Here is a 20516-nt window from a genome sequence, read left to right on the forward strand (position 1 = left end):
GGCACTTTTCTTTGAAAAATATTTGTGAACCTGAAAAGTTCTATTTTTAATTTTTAAATTTGTCTTCACCGTCTGGACGGTGGAATACAGCTGTGCAGGAGATAGGCACCTCACTTTAACGTGAATAACCAAACCTCATAAAGCTGGTAGTGGAGCTGCCGCTGTGCCAAGCAGACATGATTCCATTCTGGAAATGGCTGATAGCTTTCTTGTCCCTGCCAAGGCGTAGAGACTTGCTCAGGCTTTATTCCTTTTCCTCTCAAAAATGGGAGTGCAACACAGGAGTTACTTTGTTTCACGAGTTACTGTTTTCAGAACTGACTTTTCTTAAGCCCAGCATTTTTGTAGTGTGGAATGATCTTTAGTATTTATCTGTGACCACAGCCTGCTTTATCTGAGCAAGGATGACTGTAGGAAGTTGTACAACCTCAACTTAATTCTCAGTTCCACAAAGAATATCCTGCAATGTTAAAAGTAAAGATTTATTTTCAAATTGCAAGTCTGTAGAATTTCTACAGTGGTTACCTAGATAAATCCTGTGATAATTCAGCTGTTGCACAGAATCCAGAGAATCCCAGAGAACCAAAGTTGGAGGCATAGCTGTCTCCATTTCCACAGGTACCTCTTTGGGCTTGGGCTAGCAACATCTGGGACATCCTTGTGTCATCAGCAAGAACCTTTTCCTTCAAGCCTAGCTTTGACCCCAGCCAACCCACAACTGAAGCACTGCCCCACATTCCCCAGCATCATCCTGCTTCTCAGGCAATGCTTCCGATGTGGCTCTGCAAGCATTCTGCCTATAAGTCCTTCTAAATCTCTGCTTTGTCAATTCTGCCTGCTAGGCACAATGGTTTTTCTTTCTATACCCATCAGGCTAATGTCTGACAGCATTATATCCTATCACAACAACTTCTATTTCTCTCTTGCAGCTTTTTTTTAACATATTACATTTTCCACTGATACAGTGAAATTGTATATTTTAGTGGATAATGAGCTGGATAACTGAACCAAAGCCATTCAAAATCAATAGGAGGATCCCTTTTAGTTCCAGAACCACTTTGAAAATATTCATTGCTCTAATAGCCAATAAAATTTGACAGAAGAACAATGAAGATCTTGAAACAGAGCAGACTTACGGATAGTCCTTGCCATTACAGCTGTCTACATTCAGCTGAATTTTTCTTATGAGTTCTCAGATTGTGTGTGACTTGTTTATAGATATTTCCCAGGGATGCTGAGGGCATGCATTTGCTTTTAACTCCTCCCCATTATTGTGAAAACAAATAAAAGTAAATGGTATAAATTGCCAGTATTGATTTTAGCTGAAAATTGACTTAGTAATGGAACTATCAGCAAATTACAAGCAATGGCCTTCAAAATGGACTGTTTAAGATCTGCTGGCTTACAGATGAAGTTAAGCATGTGAAAGTTAGCTCAGGCTCCTTTAGGAAATCCATTGTCTTCAGTTTTGTTCTGGACAGACTGGTATCTGAGAGGTGCAGCTTGGTGCATCCTTCCCAAAGCAAGATGAAATTCTTGCCCTGGAGGATTGTCATGTGGATCTGCAGTATTTCAGGTTTTAAATGGGAAATTTTAGTTGCTGAAGTAAAACACAATTTTGATTTGCTTCTGCTTTTTCACTAGCCTCAGAAATATTAAAAGCCTTCAGCAGACAGAGTGGTTTGTTTCTATGGAATCTGTCTGAAGATGCTGTCTGATCTTCATTTTAATCTGAGTTATCAGTTCAATCCTTGCCCAGAGCTGGAATAGGCTGAAGAAAGCTGCCCCAGGCAGCACAGGGTGAAACCACTGATAGATTATTAAGGCTACAAAAAAAGCTACACCATACTTTGGTCTGGTTCCCCTCGTGCTGTGCTCTGCAGCAGCTCTCTGAAGAAGGACCAAACCGTTTCCTGCAGCCTGTGGTCACACATGTTTAGGAAGACAGATAAGCCCCTGTGGTCTGTGAGCCCCCAGCCACTCCCTGGGGCTGGAGCACAGTGTCTGTAGGCAGCACGGTGCCCTCAGTGCCACTGACATGCCCTGCGCCACTCATGCTACACCTCTACATCTATGTGCACCTCTACATCTTTGCCTTTTTTATGGATCAGTGAGACCTTCTGATCCACTGCACCAGTAGACCTGCACCTTCCTATTCTGAGATCACTAATCTATTGTCTCTAAATTACATCAGTCCAAAACAATACAATTCCATTGAGATCTGCTCGGCTGCTATTGTTCCATATTGTTCCGTTCCATAGTACCTAAGACAAAATCTTTGTTTACTTTGCTTTATCTGCTTTAATCTCACCTTGATAACAGCTTGTATTTCTCCTGCTTGTGGAATATCTAATCATCTTCCTTCCTAAATTCCACACAATGTTGTCAGCTTCCATTAACAGACTGTAGCTTTCAATATTTTTCTCTAAGCCCTGGGAGCTTGAGTCACATGGCTACGTGAGAAGCTTAGCTTTCATTGCAAAACTATGCCTCTAGCTTAAGTGGCTGCCAATGAAGCTTGAAGACCTGAATCCTAAGGGCTCTGAAAAAAAAGAAAAACAAAATGTTTCCTGAGTATTTAAATATTAAAAAAAAAAATAAAAAAAATCTAGGAATATCTCTCCTTTGAGGCATTAGACTTTCTGACAGTTCACATTGAAGCTACTGAGGAGGTGATTCATCAGTGAAATTATAGCAGCAGGGCTGCTGCTGGGATGCAGGCACCAGTAGCTGGTAGCTTCAAAGAAGGATAAAGTACCTGAGACTGAGTGACAGGTACTTTTTACCCTGAAGACTATCATAAGGCCTATTAAAATGAATATAAGAAATCTGTTTGAAAGCCCAGATGTTTCTAGCGGGTGTCTTATCAAAAAATCCCAAACTAAAATAGCACAATAGTGTCGCTCAGTATGTGGATCACTGACATAGAATATAAATCTCACTGCCTAATGGCTTTGGAAAGCAGAGAACTGGCAAGATAGAATGTTCACTGGTACAGTCTCTGCCACTGCAGGTGCGATGCTTTATATGATTACACTGAAATCCATCTTGAAAACAGGTAGGATTTTCTTTTCCGCTGTTTTATCTCTCTTGTCTGTTTCTGTTCTCCTCTATCTCTTTTCTATATAGCTGTCATGATGCTCAGAACCACCTCAGTTTCAGTCTTCAGTTGTCTGATCTGTGTGGAGGATACACTTTTACATTGAAAGCTGTGCTATGCTGCAGGATCTTCAATCTCTTTTCAGATTCTAACTCAAATGTATAACACAACATTTCATTTCAGGAAACATGGTGAGTTTGCATACACAGGCATGATAATGATTGCAGAATAACAAAGGTGTACAGGAAATTACAGGAACAAACTCTTCTTGTCCTAAAGGTTGAATACTGCTCCTGCTGTCCTTTACTCTGTGTTTAAAGTTTCTGAAGGCTTTATTTATACACATATATACATACATATACAATATACTTCCATTAATTTTGTGAAATTTAATGGGATTCCATACACTGCACAGAGTTTAATGGAATGAAAAGAAAAATTATCCTCAGTTGCATGATTGTGAATTGCTGAAACCTAATGCTTCTGTTGAGGATGATGCTGTCCTCCTGACAGAAAATTCTGCAAAAGAAGGGCTTAAAAGTGCTTTGCTGTCCTCAGTGTAAATCAGGGAAGTTTCTGAGGGGCAGATTTACCAAGTAGACACCCATTTTAGTTTTTCAAACTCTATGTTTGAGTACTTTGCTTCTGCAGGGCAACACTAGTGTTCTACTTCTTTCTCAAAAAAAGATAAATAAATTATAATATTAACCCAATTTCTGCTTTTTTATGATATCCTGTCCTCTAAATGTTTCTCAAATTGCACAGGCAACTCAAGAATAAACAAATGAGGGAAGTGTTGCACATGTGGCTGGTATGACTATTTGTTGGATCGCCTGTTACAAGACACTGTTTCCATACCTTATATTTTAGCTTAACTGAATGATTTCAAAATAGTAATTCTTCTAGTTCTGACTAAAAGTACTGCTACCTTAACAACATCTCTGAAGGTCACAGCATTTTTTTCTGATGTCCAAAGCACACATTCCCAGTAGTCTGGCTTCCAAAGATGCAGCTTAGAAAATGTATTGATCTTTTCCTGCATCGAGTTGTTTGCAATCCTACTTTATATAAACACACAGGATGTCTTCTGGCAGAGCTTTTTATTACAGAGTATATTTTAATGAATATATTTTTTTAAACTTTCATTTTGCTTGTTTTAAACGAGAAAACAAGCAAACAAACAAACAAAAAAAAAACAACAAAAAACTGTTTTTGTGATATCAAATCTTAGAAAATTCTTGAATATTCGGTGCAAGTAATAGACTTTGAGTTTCAGTCAAAGATCTTTGGTTAACTTAAATCTAAGTTTGAAAATCTCTTCCATAGTTTATCCGAGAAAACTTGGCAGGGAAACCAGGGAGAGTTTTTCCCTTTCTTCTTGAGGACTTTGGAGGAGGCTTCCTTGAAAATTGATTTAGCTTCTTTGTTATCTTGGCAGAAGACTTGTACACTCTGGGGTATCGTAACGATCCAAATCTTGTTCAATTCACATTGGCACAATAATTTTGCATGTTCCATAGTTTAAGCTTTCAAATATAACACGTATATCTATTCCATTAGCGGACAGAACACCTCCCCTGTCAGGACAGGCTGAGAGCTGGAGCTACTGAGCCTGGAGAAGGCTTCAAGGAGACCTGACCTTCAAGGAGGCCTTTTAGTATCTGAAGGGAAGCTGTAAGAAAGAACAAAGACTCTTTAGCTGTATCTTTTGTGATAGGACAAAGGGAAATGCTTTTAATCTAAAAAAGGGGAGATTTAGAATGGAAATATGGAACAAATTTTTTACAATAATCAGAATCATAGAATGCCTAGGGCTAGAAGGGACCTTAAAGATAATCTCATTCCAAGAACTGTGTGCCGCATGCAGGGTTGCTGACTGCTAGAAGAATACAAGACCTGTGCCTGTACTGGCCTCACCCGTACACTGCATTAACCTCCCTGGTGGCTCCGTTCTGTTTCTTTTTGCAGAGCTGAAAACAAGCCATGTACACCAGCATTAACCAGTATTTCTGGAATGTACTACTGCTTTCCTGACTAAAGTTTATCCAGTTTGTTGGAGAGAAATAGGCATATTTTCAGATAAAATCAAATGGCCTCAGAATAATGCAGTTTGCAGGTATTACAACATCAGCTGTTAGCCAGTGATGCAAAGCTCTGCATGTGTTGCCTGTAAAAGTCTCACTAAGAAAACTGTTGATGCAGATTTAGAAGAAAGGAATCCACAAAAGCATGAGCAACAAGGGATAAAACATGGAAAAAACTTGCTTCAAACCCATTGCATACTAGCAAATATTGAGAGATATTCCTTTGAATATTGACCTTCCAGACAGGAAAAAATGCTTTCATATTGTATTGCCACTAAGAACTGTGTAGTAGATTTGGTATCACGGTTATGCACAGAAACCAAGGCTGTTTATACATAAGTGAGACATCATCCTCATCTGTTGAACTGCATAACACAACTTGATACACAGTGTGGAAGTTCAATGCTCCCAGTCAGCAAGCTCAGAGAAAACAGAATGAGCTCCCTGACTGCAGCACTATGGACATTATACATAGCACACAGGTGTTGGCCCAGGGCACCTTCAGGTCACCCAACTGCTACTGGATGTGATGGAGATGATACAATCAATGGTTGCACTTCTGCTGTGCCGTGAGTGCCGCTGTTATCTTTGTGTGGTTACCCAGTGAGGGTTTTTCAGATAAAATGTGAACTTCAGATTTAAGTAGCCACAGTCGCTCTGCAGCCTGTGCCCTGGTTGTCTGGGGTTCAGTTGCTGTTCAGGACAGGAACGCAGACAGGCTGCTTGCCTTCAGCCACACGTTGTTACTCTTTTTATTTGCCAAACGATTACATTCTGCAGCTGCTGAGTACAAGGCCATTTGTGTTCCATTGGTAAGTTAACAGTTGTTTGTTGAACAGCCAAAATCCCATTTAGGAGAAGATGAGACAGCACCCGTTTCTAATATGTACACCTTTTATTTGAAACTCTCATTTCTGTAACTCCTAGTGGACAAAAATCCCAGCGGTCTGTCCGCATTGTGGCGTTTCCGTCGGATCAGACGAGTTTCGGTGTATCTGTTAGACACCGCTCCCTCGGGACGATGCCAGCCCGGAGCCCGCCAGCCCTGCCCGATGCGGGCCGCGCCGCCTCCAGGCCCCGCTCCCAGAGCCGCGCCTCCGGGAGATGGCGGTGCGCTCCCCGCTGCCGAGCAGCACCGCCCCGCGGGGCCTTTGTCTCGCCGCCGCCGCCGCCGCTTAGGGGCCTGGGCTCGGTGCGGGACAAGCGGAACTGGCGGGATGCCGGCCCCTTAAGTGATCCGATCTCCCCATCGCCTTGCACACCGTCGACGGCCGGCCAGCCGGCGACCCCCACCATAGCTTTCCCGCCGCCGAGGCTCGGGTCTTTCTCGGCGCCGCCCCGCCCGCGCCCCGCCTCCTTGTAGCCCCCCCCGGCGGCCGGCGGGAGCCGCTGAGTGACGGGCGGAGCGCGGCCGGGGCAGAGGCCGTCGTGTTTCGCCGCCGGCGGCGGGAGGCGCGGAGCGGGCGGGCCGGGCCATGCGCCGCCGCGGCACCGTCTGGGCGCAGGCAGCCGCCGTGTGCGACCAATATGGCTGCGCGCTGCCGCGAATGAAAGGAGGCGCCTGGAGCTGAGGCCGTCTCCCCCCACCCCTCCTCGCCCCGCGGCCTGCAGTGAGCGCAGGAGAGAAGTTGGCTGAGCCGCCCCGCGGGGTGGGGGGCGCCGGCTGCCGGCGGAGGAGGCGGCGGTAGAGAGGAGGAGGAGGAGGAGGGGGAGGAGAAGTTGTTTGGCCGCCGGGAAGGCGGAAAGGAGAGCGCGGCGCCGGCCGAGGAGGACGAGGAGCAGCCCCGCAGCCGGCTTTCCCCCCCCCGAGCGCCCGAGGGGAGAGCGGCGGTCGGCAGCCCGCGGCGGGAGGAGGAGGCGCAGGGCGGCCCGGCCCCGGCTCGGAGTCGTGCGGCGGCCGGCGGCGGCGCCTCCCCCTCGACCCGCGCGTCCCCGGGGGCGGCGGCCGACCGGTGGGGCAGGGGGCCGAAGTTTGGCCGTCGGCGACCATGGAGCCGAAGCACAAGGAGCTGCTCGCGCAGTGCCGGCAGAGCCTGGCGCAGGCCATGACTGAGGTGGACAAGGTGGTGGAGCTGCTGGAGGCCGCCGGCGCTCTCGGTCCCCGCGACCTGCGCGACCTGGAGGCGGCGGGCGGCGGCAAGGCCGAATTGCTGATCGCCCTGCTGCTGGCCAAGGAGCGGGACCACTTCCAGGACCTGCGGGTGGCCCTGGAGAAGACGCAGCCCCACCTGCTCTCCATCCTCTACCTGAACGGCGTGGCGGGGGCGCCGGCGGCGGCGGAGGAGACGGCCGGTGAGAGGGAGGGGGGCACGGGCGGCGGGGGCGGGGGGAGGGCGGAGGGGAGCGGCTGCACCCGCCCAGCCCCGCCGGGCAGGGAGCGGCCGCGCGGCGCGGGCCCCCCGGGCCGCCTTACTCGGAGCGGGGCGGAGCGGGACGAGCGCGGGGGTCCTGGCTCCGCCGCAGCCCGCCGGCTTTTCCGGGGGAAACGGAGCTGCCGCGCTTGCGTTCGGACTCTCGGTGTTTGTTTTTTGCTCCCTTCCTCCTTTCTCTTCTGGGCAGCGCGCTGCCGCTTGTTCCCCGAAGTACGGCGGATGCTATACTTCCAGGCACTTTATCCGAGCAGCGTCTCGGTCCCCGCCGTACCCCGGTAGGCTCCGCCGCTGGGACGGGCCGGAGCCGAGCCTCGGTACCCGCCCGGGCAGCCCGCTTTGCCGGCCCCGCTACCGCGCTCCTGGGGGAGAGCTCGGGGAGGCGCGTGCTCAGCCCTCAGATAAGTGTTGTAACTCCTTTTCTTCCCATGAATGTGGGCTTGTTTGGGGCCGTGCTGCTGTAGCACTCGGCTGCGATTAGAACAGAAAAGCAATTGATAGAGCTGCAAATCACGGTGAGAATTTGCAGTGCAGACCTTCTGAAGTTTGTCTTTGACCCAGAGATGTTCCTTTCTCCCTCCTCTCCAAATCAGAATCTACTTCAAAAAGGAAAGAAAAAAAAAAAAAAAAAAAAAGGATTTAGTGGTAATCCTCGATGCCTTGTGAGTGGAGCTGTGTTTTTAGATAAGAAATACTTCGGTTGGAATAAATGTAAGTGAAGAACAAGCGGTTGTGCGATTGGTATTCTCTTCTTGCCTACATCAAGCTGATGAAGAATGTGTTTTTGTTTTTCTTGTTGTGTGGTTTGGGACAGACTATACCTCTTCTTCAGGAGAATCACAGAGCAGCTTAGTTTAGAAGGGACCTTAAAGATCATCTAGCTCCAACTCTCTTGTTGTGGGCAAGGCTGCCAACCACTAGATCAGGCTGCCGAGGATCCTATCCGACCTGGCCTTGAATGCTTCCAGATGTAGAGTGCTCAGGACTCTCTGGGCAACTTGTTACAGTGTCTCACCACTCCGAGTAAAAAATTTCTTCCTAACATCTAACCTAATGCTCTTAGTTTAAACCCTTTGTACTATCACTACAAGAGCCTTCCATACTGGAAGGCCCCAGTGGAGTCTCCCCAGAGCATTCCCTTTTCCAGGCTAAACAAACCAAACTCCCTCAAACTTTCTTCATAGGAGAGGTCCTTTGGGTCCTTTGATCATCCTTGTGGCCCTACTCTGGACCTACTTCAACACCTGTGCATCCTTGTGCTGGGGGCCCCAGGATTGGGCGTAGTACTCTGGATGGAGCCTTCCAAGGGCAGAATAGAGGGAGACAATTCCCTTTCTCTCTCTGCTAGCACCCAGCTTTTGTTATAGCCCAAGAATACTGTTGGCCGCCTGTGCTGCAAGAACATGCTGTTGGCTTATGTCCAGCTTTTCATCCATCAGGACCCCACATCCTTCTCTGCAGGGCTGCTCTTCATGAGTTCTTCTCCCAGTCTTTACTTGTATCTGGGATTGTCTCAATCCAAGTGCAATATAGCTATATAGCTATAATGCAATATAGCTGTATAGCTATAATGCAATATGCAAACCAAGTGCAATATAGCTATAGTTAGCCTTGTTAAATCTCAAGAGCTTCTCATGTGCCCATTTTTTGAGCATGTCCAGGTCCCTCTGGATGACATTCTTTCCTTCCTTTTGCATGAACTACACTCAGCTTAGCATCATCAGCAAACTTGCTGTGAGGGTACAATCTATCCCACTGTCTGGGTTATTGATAATGGTGTTGAAAAGCAACAGTCTCAAGATGGACCCCAGAAGGGAGATCGCGTGTGACCTGCCTTCGCCTGGACATAGAGCCATAGACAGCAATCTTCTGGCTAGGACCATCCAACCAATTCTTTATCCACTTAATAGTCCTTCAAATCTTTCTCTCTTATTTGGAGATAAGGATATGATGTGGGATCAAGTCAAAGGCCTTGCAGAAGTCCAGGTAGATTATATCAGTTGCCCGTTGCCCTTCCTTTGTCCATTGATGCCATCAGTACACCATAGAAGGCCACTGGATTGTTCTGACATGATCTGCCCTTGCTGAGGGCATGCAGGCTGTCTCTGATCACCACCTTGTCTCACCTGTGCCTTAACATAGCTTTGAGGAGGATCTGCTCTATGATCTTCCCAAGTACAGACCTGAGGCTCATCAGCCTGCAGATCCCTGGATTATCCTTTCTCCCTTTCTTGATTATGGGAATATTTTCCTTTTTCCAGTCTCTGGGGATGACTTCTGACTGCCACAATTTTTATGGAATAAAAGATTTTCATAGAATTAAGCTCTGCAGAGCTCTTCTGCCTGGAAAGCAGTGCTTGCATGTGTACTGTTTGCTTTGGCTTTTCTGGAGTGGTACTGCTGATGCTAATACTTTGTGAAACACCAAAATATGTGTGTGAGGTTCTTACATTTTGTTGCATATCCCTGTGTTACGATGTACAGCTGTTTCTAATGATATATGCCAGGACCTCACAGAACAGGGGAAAATGGATGGAACAATAGATCTCAGCACTTCCAGCATATGTGGTCTGACATCAGTGAGTGGTGGGCATGGGTGCTGGCTTTTGGAAATGAGATCTTGTGATGTTTCTGTATGATTAGATTAATGCTTGGCCCTATCTTATTGGGAACATATATTAATGGCACTGGGCTACCAGTATTCCTCAGCCTAAAAAGCAAAGTCCTAAAACATGAATGGCATGAAAAATACAATGCATGTTGTGTGTAATAATGCTTAGTTCTAAAATGAAAGAATTATGGAATATCTCACAACAGTGAGTGCACAAGAAAAGTGTAGCCTGTTTGGCAAAGTGAACTGTGTCCTCCTTGCCTGAACCCAATCCTGAGGATCATCTGTGTTACATTAACATCAGTGTGGGGAAGGATGTTCCCCTGACACAGTGGTTTTCATTGCTACTGGTAAATGAAAGCAAAAAGAGCCAACTTGAAGCGTTAAGTTTTTGTTTGCCTTGTGATAGACATGTCTACAAATGAGTGTGTGGGAGGCTGCTAGTAGTGAGCTGCCCTCACGTGTGGAGGTGGGGGACATGAGCCCTCTGAGCTATTCTGTATGCTCCAGCTGGATTGCTCTGAGCGCGTCTAATTGTAACAAGTCACGGAACTACTTGTGCCTTCTGAATGCCTCCAAAAAACTCTGCCTTTGCTGACTTTGTTCTGAGTGTGTTATGCAAAAGGTTAATGTGTGAGGGTAGCTGTGGTGGAACTTGTGTGCAGGTGTAACGTGCAGAGGAGGTCTATCTTCCTCATAAAGGTCTATGGTAAGGTCTATGGATAGGTCTGTCCTCTGTTCTTCCATAGGAAGTCTGACTGCCTGGCTGCCTTTTGCTGACTGTGTGGGGTTTTCACTCCCTGTCCCTGTGGGTGCTGAAGGCAGATGAGCCCAGCTGCTTTTTGCTCTTTGGGTGTTGCACCAAGCTGTATGCAAGGAAGCAGGGATTCTGTATCTAAAATACTTGAGAGAAATGATCTTCAGCATTGTGTATTACCTACAAGGAGGAAAAAAAAAGAAACCACCAAAGAAGCCCCCCAAGTATCTCCTTTAATTTAACCTATCCAACTTCTAAAATTACTGTTAGTATCTGAAAAATGCCAAGTTACAGGGGCACACCAAGGCAGGCTCGTGCTCTTGTATGAATGATATCTCATGGATGCTTATTGTAGGTGAAAATTAGAAGTGATCAATAACTTGTTTCACAATTAATTGGTGATTTCTTCTTCCTGTCTGATGTTGTGAAGGAAGTGGGAAGGCAGTCAGCAGGGTCCTTTTGTTTGAGATTGCAGGGTTCACAGACTGACTGCTCACAATCGTGCTGAGAGAGTGGTTCTCCCTCCATTTCAGTGTATGCAACCTCACTTGTGTTTTCCCTATATTTTTCAATTGCAGAGTAACTTTGTATTTTCTTCTGTCTCATTTTAAATATAACCTTTTGAATTTCAGTGATAATATGTAAACTGTGCTGGAAATGCAGGCTGTTGTTTACACCAGCAGTTCTTGTGGCTGACTGGACAATGTAGTACTGACACTTTTATAGGTATTCATCTGCACAACAGAAAGGAAGTCAACAGCTGTTCAGATTGCTACAGGGTCTGAACTGGAGTCCTAGTAGCTGCTGTAAGCCTTCTAGCATGGGTATCTGTGCTTATGCTTCAAGGAGCTTTCTTGATAGAATTTTCCCTGTTTCGGTCTCTGTTTAGATGTGTTTGTTCTTCAGAATAGTTCCTATATGCTTCTGTTAAATGTATCTTTCCAAGCTTGCTTTGTTTCTAATTCAAGAATACTCTACTTACCAGTGTTTGTAAACAAAATGGATGAGAAAGCTGCCTTCTGTCAAAGCAAAAGAACTGAAGGCACCATTTGTTCCATTCTCCTTAGTCATGTCTGGAGGTTGCATTCAGTCCTTCCTTGAGTGATACCTTTGGTTGTAACTATGCGTTCCTGCGTAAATGTTTATGTGAGAAATCGTCCATGTCCATGTGTAAGTGAATATTCTCCTGATTTAAAATCTCCCAGTGCTTTGCACAGGGATTAGTTCTTTTATGTAGTGTGCCAGTTGCTTTTTCTTGTTTATGTTGGTTTACTAGTGGATTATTATTTATTTACCTCTATCCCATATGAGTCCTATATTTTGACAGTCAAATATATCCTTCCTGACATGGAGTTTAGTGACTTCCATAATTTTCTCTTGTTCTAGATCCCATACTAGACCAGTCTTCTTTGATACTGATGTGAAGAATGTTTTTTAACTTAGAACATGACAGAATATAGTGGAAGATATTTCTTTATGATGAGCACTATTAAAGGGTCAAAACAGAAATCTGTTTAGGCTACATGGATTTCAGACTGCTAAAAACAATTGTCAGTACAATTGAATTGTACTTCAATTTTTTTTTTTTGTGTGTGTGTGTGTGATATTAAAAAAATTGAAAAAACAGTTTCAAAAAAGCTGTTTCAATTGCCAAGGTTACAATTTCATCTTGAGGAGTGGCTGTGAAGTTGTTCCCAGCTACATCCTTAGCTGGGCACGTTGTTGAACTGAAAAAGCTTTGCCGCACGTTTCAGAACTTGTAGGTTGATCATCTCCCCTGTATCAGCAGTTGACCTCCCACGTTTCTGTAATCATCCAGTTGCAGTCAGTGTGTATATCTGTAAGCTTTATAGAAACAGTGCATTCATTTTACTCTAAGCATTGAGCCCTATTTTAGATTTCAAAAGCAGATTATGTCAGTCTTTTGTGGTGTTTTATATATCTATTTCAATATAAGAATTTAAGTTTTAAAATTTTAAAATTTAAAATTCCTAGTGGATTGGTTGTTTTTTTTTTTTTTAAATTCTTTTTAAGGAAGGTCTTGAAAGGGACATGAAGGAAAGAAGAAAGATGGTTGAAAATTGAATAGTTTCCTTATATTTTATGAGGCTTATTTTTTTCCTAATTCTGGTCAGGGATTGAATGTTAATTTCTAGTCCAGAAAATAAATGTGAGGGCATTTTATTAGAATAGGAAAAAGTAGGAGTAGGAAAAAGGCCAGGAACTGCTTCTCCAGGTGTTCGGGTGCTTTTTTTTTTTTTAAGTGTGTTGCTTCAGACAGAATTAATTTGAAATCACAGATGACTTTTAAATATTGCAGTATTGCAGCAGTCTTTGAGTGCATGTAGAAACAAAAGAGTAGTTGCCTTTTGTGTCAGCAGTTAGGAGATGGAAGGCTGAGACCCAGCACTCGTGCTGGCAGCTCAGAGGTAAGGAGTGCTCAAAAAATGGAACTGTGCCCAAGATGCTGGGAGCAGAACAGCTGGTGTTTGGGTCTGGGCTCTCTGCGTTTTGCCCCTTCGCTGGTCCCCCCAGAATGTTGCCCTGTAACAGAGGAGCCAGTGAGTGGCCAAGAGGCTGTGTGGAGCAAGGCTGTGAAGTATGGAGACAGGCGGTGTTGTCCTGTAGGAGTGAGAAGAGAGGAGCTTGGGAGGGTAGGGGCAGAGTAGAGAAGCATGATTGTAGAAGTGTTTGGAGAAGACGAAATGTAATACTGGAATTGTACATTCCCTGGGAAAAAGGGAAATGAGAATGAAGAGAAATTGTAAAAGTGTAATTTTCTGATTTGAGGACTGAACAGGCAATTTTGCAATTAAGCTCAATTTATATTCTCTTCTAGTGCTGCAAATTGAAGAGTGGGAGAAGTAGAGCATACAATATGCCTGGTTATGTCAGACCTGTTATTAGTTCTTATGGTCTCCTCTCAAGCCATGATACAGGACTTAATTTTTAAAAAAATGGTGCAGATAAAAAGCGAGTGGTGTCAGAAGTCACTTACATTAGGAGAAGTACAGGTCTCTGACAGTGATAAGCAATAATTAAACTTGCAAAAATACCCGGTGCTTGTTTCGCAGTACATGTGTTATCTGATGACCTCAATTACACAGTATCCCTTCCAAGTATCAGGCTAACAAATGCAAGAAGCTTCCAGCAAGTGTTCAGGGGGGTAATTCCCAACGAAAAACAGTGGGTGGAAGTGATCTTTCGCTTCCAAAGAAGGAAATGTGTATTTAGTAGTTCACAACTCCCAAGAGTGATGGCTCTCAATTATATTTTTGCTGTGGAGGAAAAGAAGAAGAAAGCTAGTCACTCATGTAGCTAGTCATTCATGTGGCCACTGTTTTCAGCTGTGTAAAATGAATAGTAATTTTGGGGGTATCTGTGCCTACAGTTATTGAGCTGTTTTGGACATAAACAAGACTTACAGACTTACTGTCTTACTCTTGCTGTGAAGGGTGTTGGTTTTTTTTTTTTTTTTTTTTTTTTTTTTAGACCTTTGGTCCAGATAGCAAGGACCGCAGCCACCACACGGCAGTGACTGGGCTTCTCAGGTTTAAACAGTCTGCAACTTGAGTTTTCTTTTTTCCCCTTTTTTCTTTACTTTTACTACTTTCTATTTCTTTTTTCCCTCTTCCTACTCCACCTTTATTTCCTTCAACTTGCTTCTTATCTTTCCTTACTCCTATGAACTCTTATTCCATTCAGTCCTAATCTCAATTTCCATTATTATTTTATAGCACAATTCCTTATTCAAAAGCTGCATCATTCAAAAGATGCCAGTATGTTATGGTGAATTCCTTCCTTCTAATTTCAACTTCTTTACGGCAGAGCCTCTTGTACCGTAAAATCTCAGGTGAGACATTTTTCAGAGCTGTTCAATGCTCTGCACGTTTTGAATGTCTCAGTGTGAGGCAATCTGGTTTTGTTTCTTTTTTTTTTTTTTTTTTTTTTTAATATATGAGCAATCTTGAAATGCTGTATTTATAGTAAAATTGATCTAGATAGCAAAACATGTCAGCACAAATAACTTTGTATGAGTTGAGCTGTAATAATAAAGTTGAGGCTTTATTACATTTCTATCTAGGCTTCAATGACTTTCTGCATTATACTGTGTAATCAGTGCTGAAATATTATTTTATAAATATTATTTATTTATAAATGTTTATGAATTTATGAATATTATTAGCTGCCATTTAGTAAAAAGTATTGATTTAGAACTGAATCATCCTGGAAACATTGCACTGAGCTTCAACTTGAGGTTATCCAATATTTCTCTTGTAAAAGCTTAAAAGAATGGTACTGTCCCATGGAGAGCCTAAAGCTTTTACTGCATCCTCAACTTCAGAGCCCTGCCATACCACAAGGAATGTGTTTGGAGATTCTCAGTGTAATTCTGACATACTACTAATTCTTGTCAGTGGTGGAGCTGGTAGTATGTTGAAGGAGGCCCACAGCACTACTGCGCAGAAACCAGTTCAAAATGCCTGTTGTCCAGTGTTTGCTGTGCTATGGATGTGTTTGTATACTTACCGTGGGTTGTGTTGCATCAGCAGTTGTCCTGATGGTAACAGGTGGTACAGCAGCTTCTACTGTTGTAACTAACAAGTAAGATGAAGCTTCAGATCTCCTTCTGTAAGCTGCTATGCAAATGGAACTCAGTCTATACAGGACAATATTTGCAGACTTGAAAAAAACATGCTGACAGGCTGAGTTCCTGAGATCCCTGGATCTTGCGGAATCTGGCAGAAGAACTTGGCTACTTGGGCCGAATACATAAGGATATTTTTCTTGATGATGAGTGGCTATTGGGCAATAAAGAAAAACTCACTACAACTCAAAGGCCCTTCTTACCCTGCTGATGTCAGAGGAAGCTGAGAGCTGGCAGTCACCTTCTCCATCAGTTTCTGAATTCTCCAGTTTCACGATTCCTGGTCTGAATTGCTCACAGTATTAACTAGCTTGTTCTGGATTGCTGCTGTTTGTATTTTAGAAGAATCTTTTTAAGTTATTGACTGAAAAAATAGTTTTAATTGTATGCATTATGACCTAGTTCAGGAGCTTTCCAGGCATACATCTGTTCCTGTAGCTGGAGAAACAAGTCCAAAGGGAATGTAAAATTTAAAACCTGTAAGTATTTCAGCTGGGGAAGCTGAATAGGAAGAGGGTTGAGGAAGGAGGGACAGGTGATACAGGCTGGTATGACACAGGCTAAGGATTGTTTTTTTACAGTTTTTTTTTTTCCTAAAAGCTTCAGAACTTACAGAATGAGGGAAACAAAAAACTGATGCAGTAAACATCAAAATTAACAAATAGAGCTACTGAATTGTTCATATGTTATTTTAACTATCATGAAGCTATGTTTATTCCCTTTTTTTATTGATAGCTTTCTCCTATTGCGTGCTTTCATGAAAAATAAATTTGACAAGAGATCTGAGGTTCTTATTTGCGCCATGTGATCTTGCTCTTTTCAAGCACTTAATTTTAGATCTTCCTCATGATCCTCTTGCTGAGGGCAGTGTTGGTTGAGATGTCAATAGCTCTTCATCAGAAGTCAGCAGGAGGTGGCTTTAGTGACTCCTTTCTTTGAGGATAGTTTACTTGTGTAGTTTAAGTACTCTTTAATGCTTCCTGAATGATCTTGTGAGTGCTTGGAATGATTTTTAAGGTTGTCTTCCTATTTAGATCTCAATGATTTGGCTTTCAAGTGATGTGAGAATAAGCACAGTGATGAGATCAGACGATCAGAAGATTTTCTTTGGGTCTGTAACATCACAGTGAAAAAATTGGATATTAACTTCATTTCTTAATCTTTAAAATCATCAGGAATAGTTCTCTGGGTTGATTTCTCCTTTTTCTTTGTCATGTGAATGCTTTTATGAGAAAGTGATACTATTTGAGAGCTTGTTTAAATTCTACTCAAAAATGGGTCCTTGTTCATTTTTAACAGATTTCTTTTTCAGTTTCTTTAAGGACATTAATTTACGTGGGTGTGTTTGAAAAAGAAACTATAATGCTCGAGTCTTATGCAAAAACAAGTCTTATTTGTAGGCTTCTACTTGTAATTCATTAACTGACTTGTGAGTTGCTTCATGAGCTGCTTCATCATATAGTTCTTCAGTGATGCTAGGCTCTGAGTGAGCTCTGTAGGTGCAACCTGAATTTTGGAAATAGTTGTTTTTTAAAAATAAAACTCTAACTCCACTCAGAATTACAAAATACTTCTCTTGAGGAGAGAATTCACTGATTTTAAATGACTTTACCTTAAAATGTTGTTTGGTAGGTTTTCTTTCTAACAGAAATGAATATTTAAAAAACAAAACAAAACAAAACTGATTTATTGTTCAGCACTTCATGCACCCGTGGTGGTGGTCCTTGGGTTGCTCAGCCAGCCTGTTTTGTTCCTTGTTTGTTTAGATATGCTGCAGCAGCTGTCCTTTGCTGTATCTGTGCATAGGCAGATTTTGCTTTTCCTTTTTTTTTTTTTTTTTTTTTTTTTCTTTTGGTGGAGGAATGCCTCAAAGACTTCTGGTTGCTGCTAGGAGTGGGTACTTTCTCTAAGGTGTGTTGACTGCTTCTTTAGGTTAAGGGTCAGATTAGTCAGACTTAATGGGGAAAAATCCACAAGCCTGTTGAGCATCACGAGGCTGGCTTAGGTATAGAGTGCAGAACATGACCTTTGAGATACTTAGTGAGCTATTTTTCTAAAACACTGGCCTTGAAAAGTGTAGGCCAGCATTTTGGTATATGCTGCATGAGCTCACTGTACAAATGTATTCATCTGTTGTTGCCCTGGGTTATGAGCCTCATTTATTCTTCTGGCATTTTATACTGCATAGTCTGGAGAAGGCAGTGGGCTGTGTGGCAGCATGTGGCAGAGCAGTGCTTTGGCTGAGCAGGATGCTCCTTGGTAACGTTGACAGGCAGTTTCAAATGCTTTCAGAGATGTGTCCTGCCTCTGGTTTTTAGATTCTGGTAGAATATCAGTAGTATTGGTATTAATATGAAAATGAGTCAAGCAAGTCTGACAGCCCTATTCTGTTAGGCCAAAACCTGTGTGCAATTTGTACCAGAACTGGGAGAAAAACCTTGTGTGAAGTTGAGGCTGTTTTTCTGTCTCTGGCTGGGTTGAACTTTGGTTGATACATTGTGCGTGCATGACTTGTATTTCTCCGAGTGTTCCATCAGTGCATTGTAAGACAGGACCTCAGAAAGAAATTGGCCAAACATAGGAAAGGCAGAAAAATGTAATTATGTATCCTGTCTGTATTTGCTTGTACAAGAACGCATACATTTTGCTTTCATTGTTTCTCTTGTGGACTTCTTTGTTCAAAATCAGAGATGGTTGTGTTGGTATCCCAGCTTATGATGACTTCATAAAACTTGCATACTTTTTGGTTGTGCATCTGGTAAAATTGTGTCATGTTGAACTTTTCTATTTTGGTTGTGGATAGCTAGTTAGCAAAAGAGAGCTGGAAGGAGGAGTTGGGTGAAATACCACGTAGGGACGAAGTTACAGTTTGTGAGTGAATAAATTTGTTGTTGGTTAAGGCTTAATTTTGGGAAATAATTCCCTACTTTTGATGTTAGTCAGAGGGGGTGACTTTGGATTATATGTGCTTTAAGATTTCTAACCCTGTAGACAAAGTTGTGAGACTGTGGCCTTTAGATTTAATTTTTATTAATAGCAAATTTTGAATAATACTAGTGCTCTGTGTAAAACTATTGTTCTGAGCACTTGTAAATAAATAAATAAATAAATAAATATGTGGCACATTAGGAAGATAGAACAAAACATTTGTGTCTTTTGCTGTTGAACTGCAAGATGTGCCAGTGACCAGGTTTTTCAGGAAAGGATTTTTGAAAGTTTTTAAGAAATGAACTTGTTCTCTGGTTTTGGTTATTTATTTATTTTTAATTTTTAAAATTATTATTGTTATTATTATCATCATTATTTTGTTACATGGGACAGAAATGATGTAGGGGAGTTAGTTTTTCTGTTCCAACAGTTTCTTAGTAAATGAGTGTATATCTGCAGCCTTCAGGACATAATGCTCTGATTTGTTGGAAAAACCTGTTAGTATTATAGGTCTTACCTAAAAGCTTTTTTTTTTTTTTTTTAAATTCACTTCAAAGGAAGAGTTTTGTATGTTTTTTATTTATTCAGTATTAATCTTTGCTTCATATCAGGTTGGATATATTTGCATGATTCTTTGTGAACAGGAATTATCCAAGACTAATTTTCATTAAGCATAGATTAATCTGCACGATTAAAATAATGAAATGTGTATATAGTTTTTTCAATATTTTTCTCAGATCAAGAAGAAAGTTTAAATAAATTAACTTTGTGTCCTTGACCATTTTATTCTGTTTCCATCAGGCACAGTGCATATCTGCTTTATTTATTTATTTATTTATTACTAGAAATAGCATTGCAGGGAAGAGCTGTTAACTCTCTTCTTCTAGATAGCTCTGTGTTCATTAAGAGCATCATTGAGGATGAACCTGATAGTGCTTCAGCTGAGAGTGCTCATTTCATGGTAGTACAAAAAAGAATTTCAGCCTCAAAAAAGCAGCTTTTTAGGGGGAGTTTTTCTTTACTGTCTTCTTTAGAATTTTGTTTCAGCTGTTTTGTGGATGGAGAAAAAAAAGAGTAACCTTGCAGCAGAATTCAAAGTAAGATATGAATGATATATTGTTAATGAAGTATGAGGCAACTCATTGTAAGAACTTCTATACATGAGGAATACAGGTAGTTTTGTAAAGAGAAAAGATAGATCATAGGCAATTATATCAGCTTGCTTAAGCCTCTTGCAGAGCCTCTTCTTTAGACTTGGGCTGCAGGATAGGAATAGGGTTTATCACTGTTCTCAGCTGACTGAGTGTCGCAGGAACTCTGGGCTGAGGAGAGCAGGCAGCAGGGCTTGATGTCCTACTGTATACAAATAGGTGGAATGGTGCTGGGCTAACCAGAGGAGTGGGGCTTAGGAGTGCATGGAGATCCTGTGAGAGTGGGAACAGGCCTCCTGAGCTACCTCAGCAATGGCAATAGCAAGCATTTCCTTCTTGCCTTGATGGAATGTCAGTCATATTGGCTTAGATTATCCTCGCTAGTAGTTAAGTTTGCAGGAAGAACTCCCTGTTGCTAGCAAGAAATGTTTTTTTTAAATATTAGCACTGCTGAAATAATTGTTGCCTCTCTAATATAGCATATCAGTTTTTGGTATATTAGTTTGGACACAAAAGCAAAGGTCAGGATGCTTGTTGAGGTGAGGCTCAGGGCTTAGGCATGGCCAGATATGCCATGGATCTATACTCAAAGATATGTATGAATACCCCTCACTCCGTTTTGTTTTCTTAAATTGTTAGTGCGTGACTCTAAAGTTAACAGTTTTATTGTGATGTTTTATCAGATATGATTTCTATTGTACTAGTTATTATTTTTTAAATGACTGTGTAAAATTCTTATAAAAACTCTTTATGTCATGTGGGGCATGTGGGTGACCTCCACACGTCAGGTAGGATAACAGCAGTAAAATTGTTAGTGCAGATTTACTTATAATCTTTGCTGCTGCTTTTATATAGAGAAATGGTTCAC

At 42.5% G+C, this 20516-nt stretch overlaps 2 protein-coding genes across 7 annotated transcripts in view; one reads left to right on the forward strand and one right to left on the reverse strand.

Moving 5' to 3' along the window:
* The window catches only part of RPS24 (ribosomal protein S24), a 559366-nt gene that overhangs the window by 45056 nt on the left and 493794 nt on the right, over positions 1–20516 (reverse strand). The gene's annotated exons all lie outside the window — the stretch shown is intronic.
* DLG5 (discs large MAGUK scaffold protein 5) overlaps positions 5864–20516 on the forward strand; it is a 101858-nt gene continuing 87205 nt past the window's right edge. Inside the window, exon 1 of one of the 2 annotated variants that reach the window (XM_048946528.1) lies at positions 5864–7476. In XM_048946528.1, coding sequence (XP_048802485.1) covers positions 7173–7476 — 304 coding nt within the window. In that variant the 5' untranslated portion in view covers positions 5864–7172. The remainder of the gene's footprint in view (positions 7477–20516) is intronic. The other variant, XM_048946529.1, reaches the window with a different exon arrangement.

This window comes from Lagopus muta, chromosome 5, assembly GCF_023343835.1.
Source record: "Lagopus muta isolate bLagMut1 chromosome 5, bLagMut1 primary, whole genome shotgun sequence".
Classification (NCBI taxonomy): Eukaryota; Metazoa; Chordata; class Aves; order Galliformes; family Phasianidae; genus Lagopus; species Lagopus muta.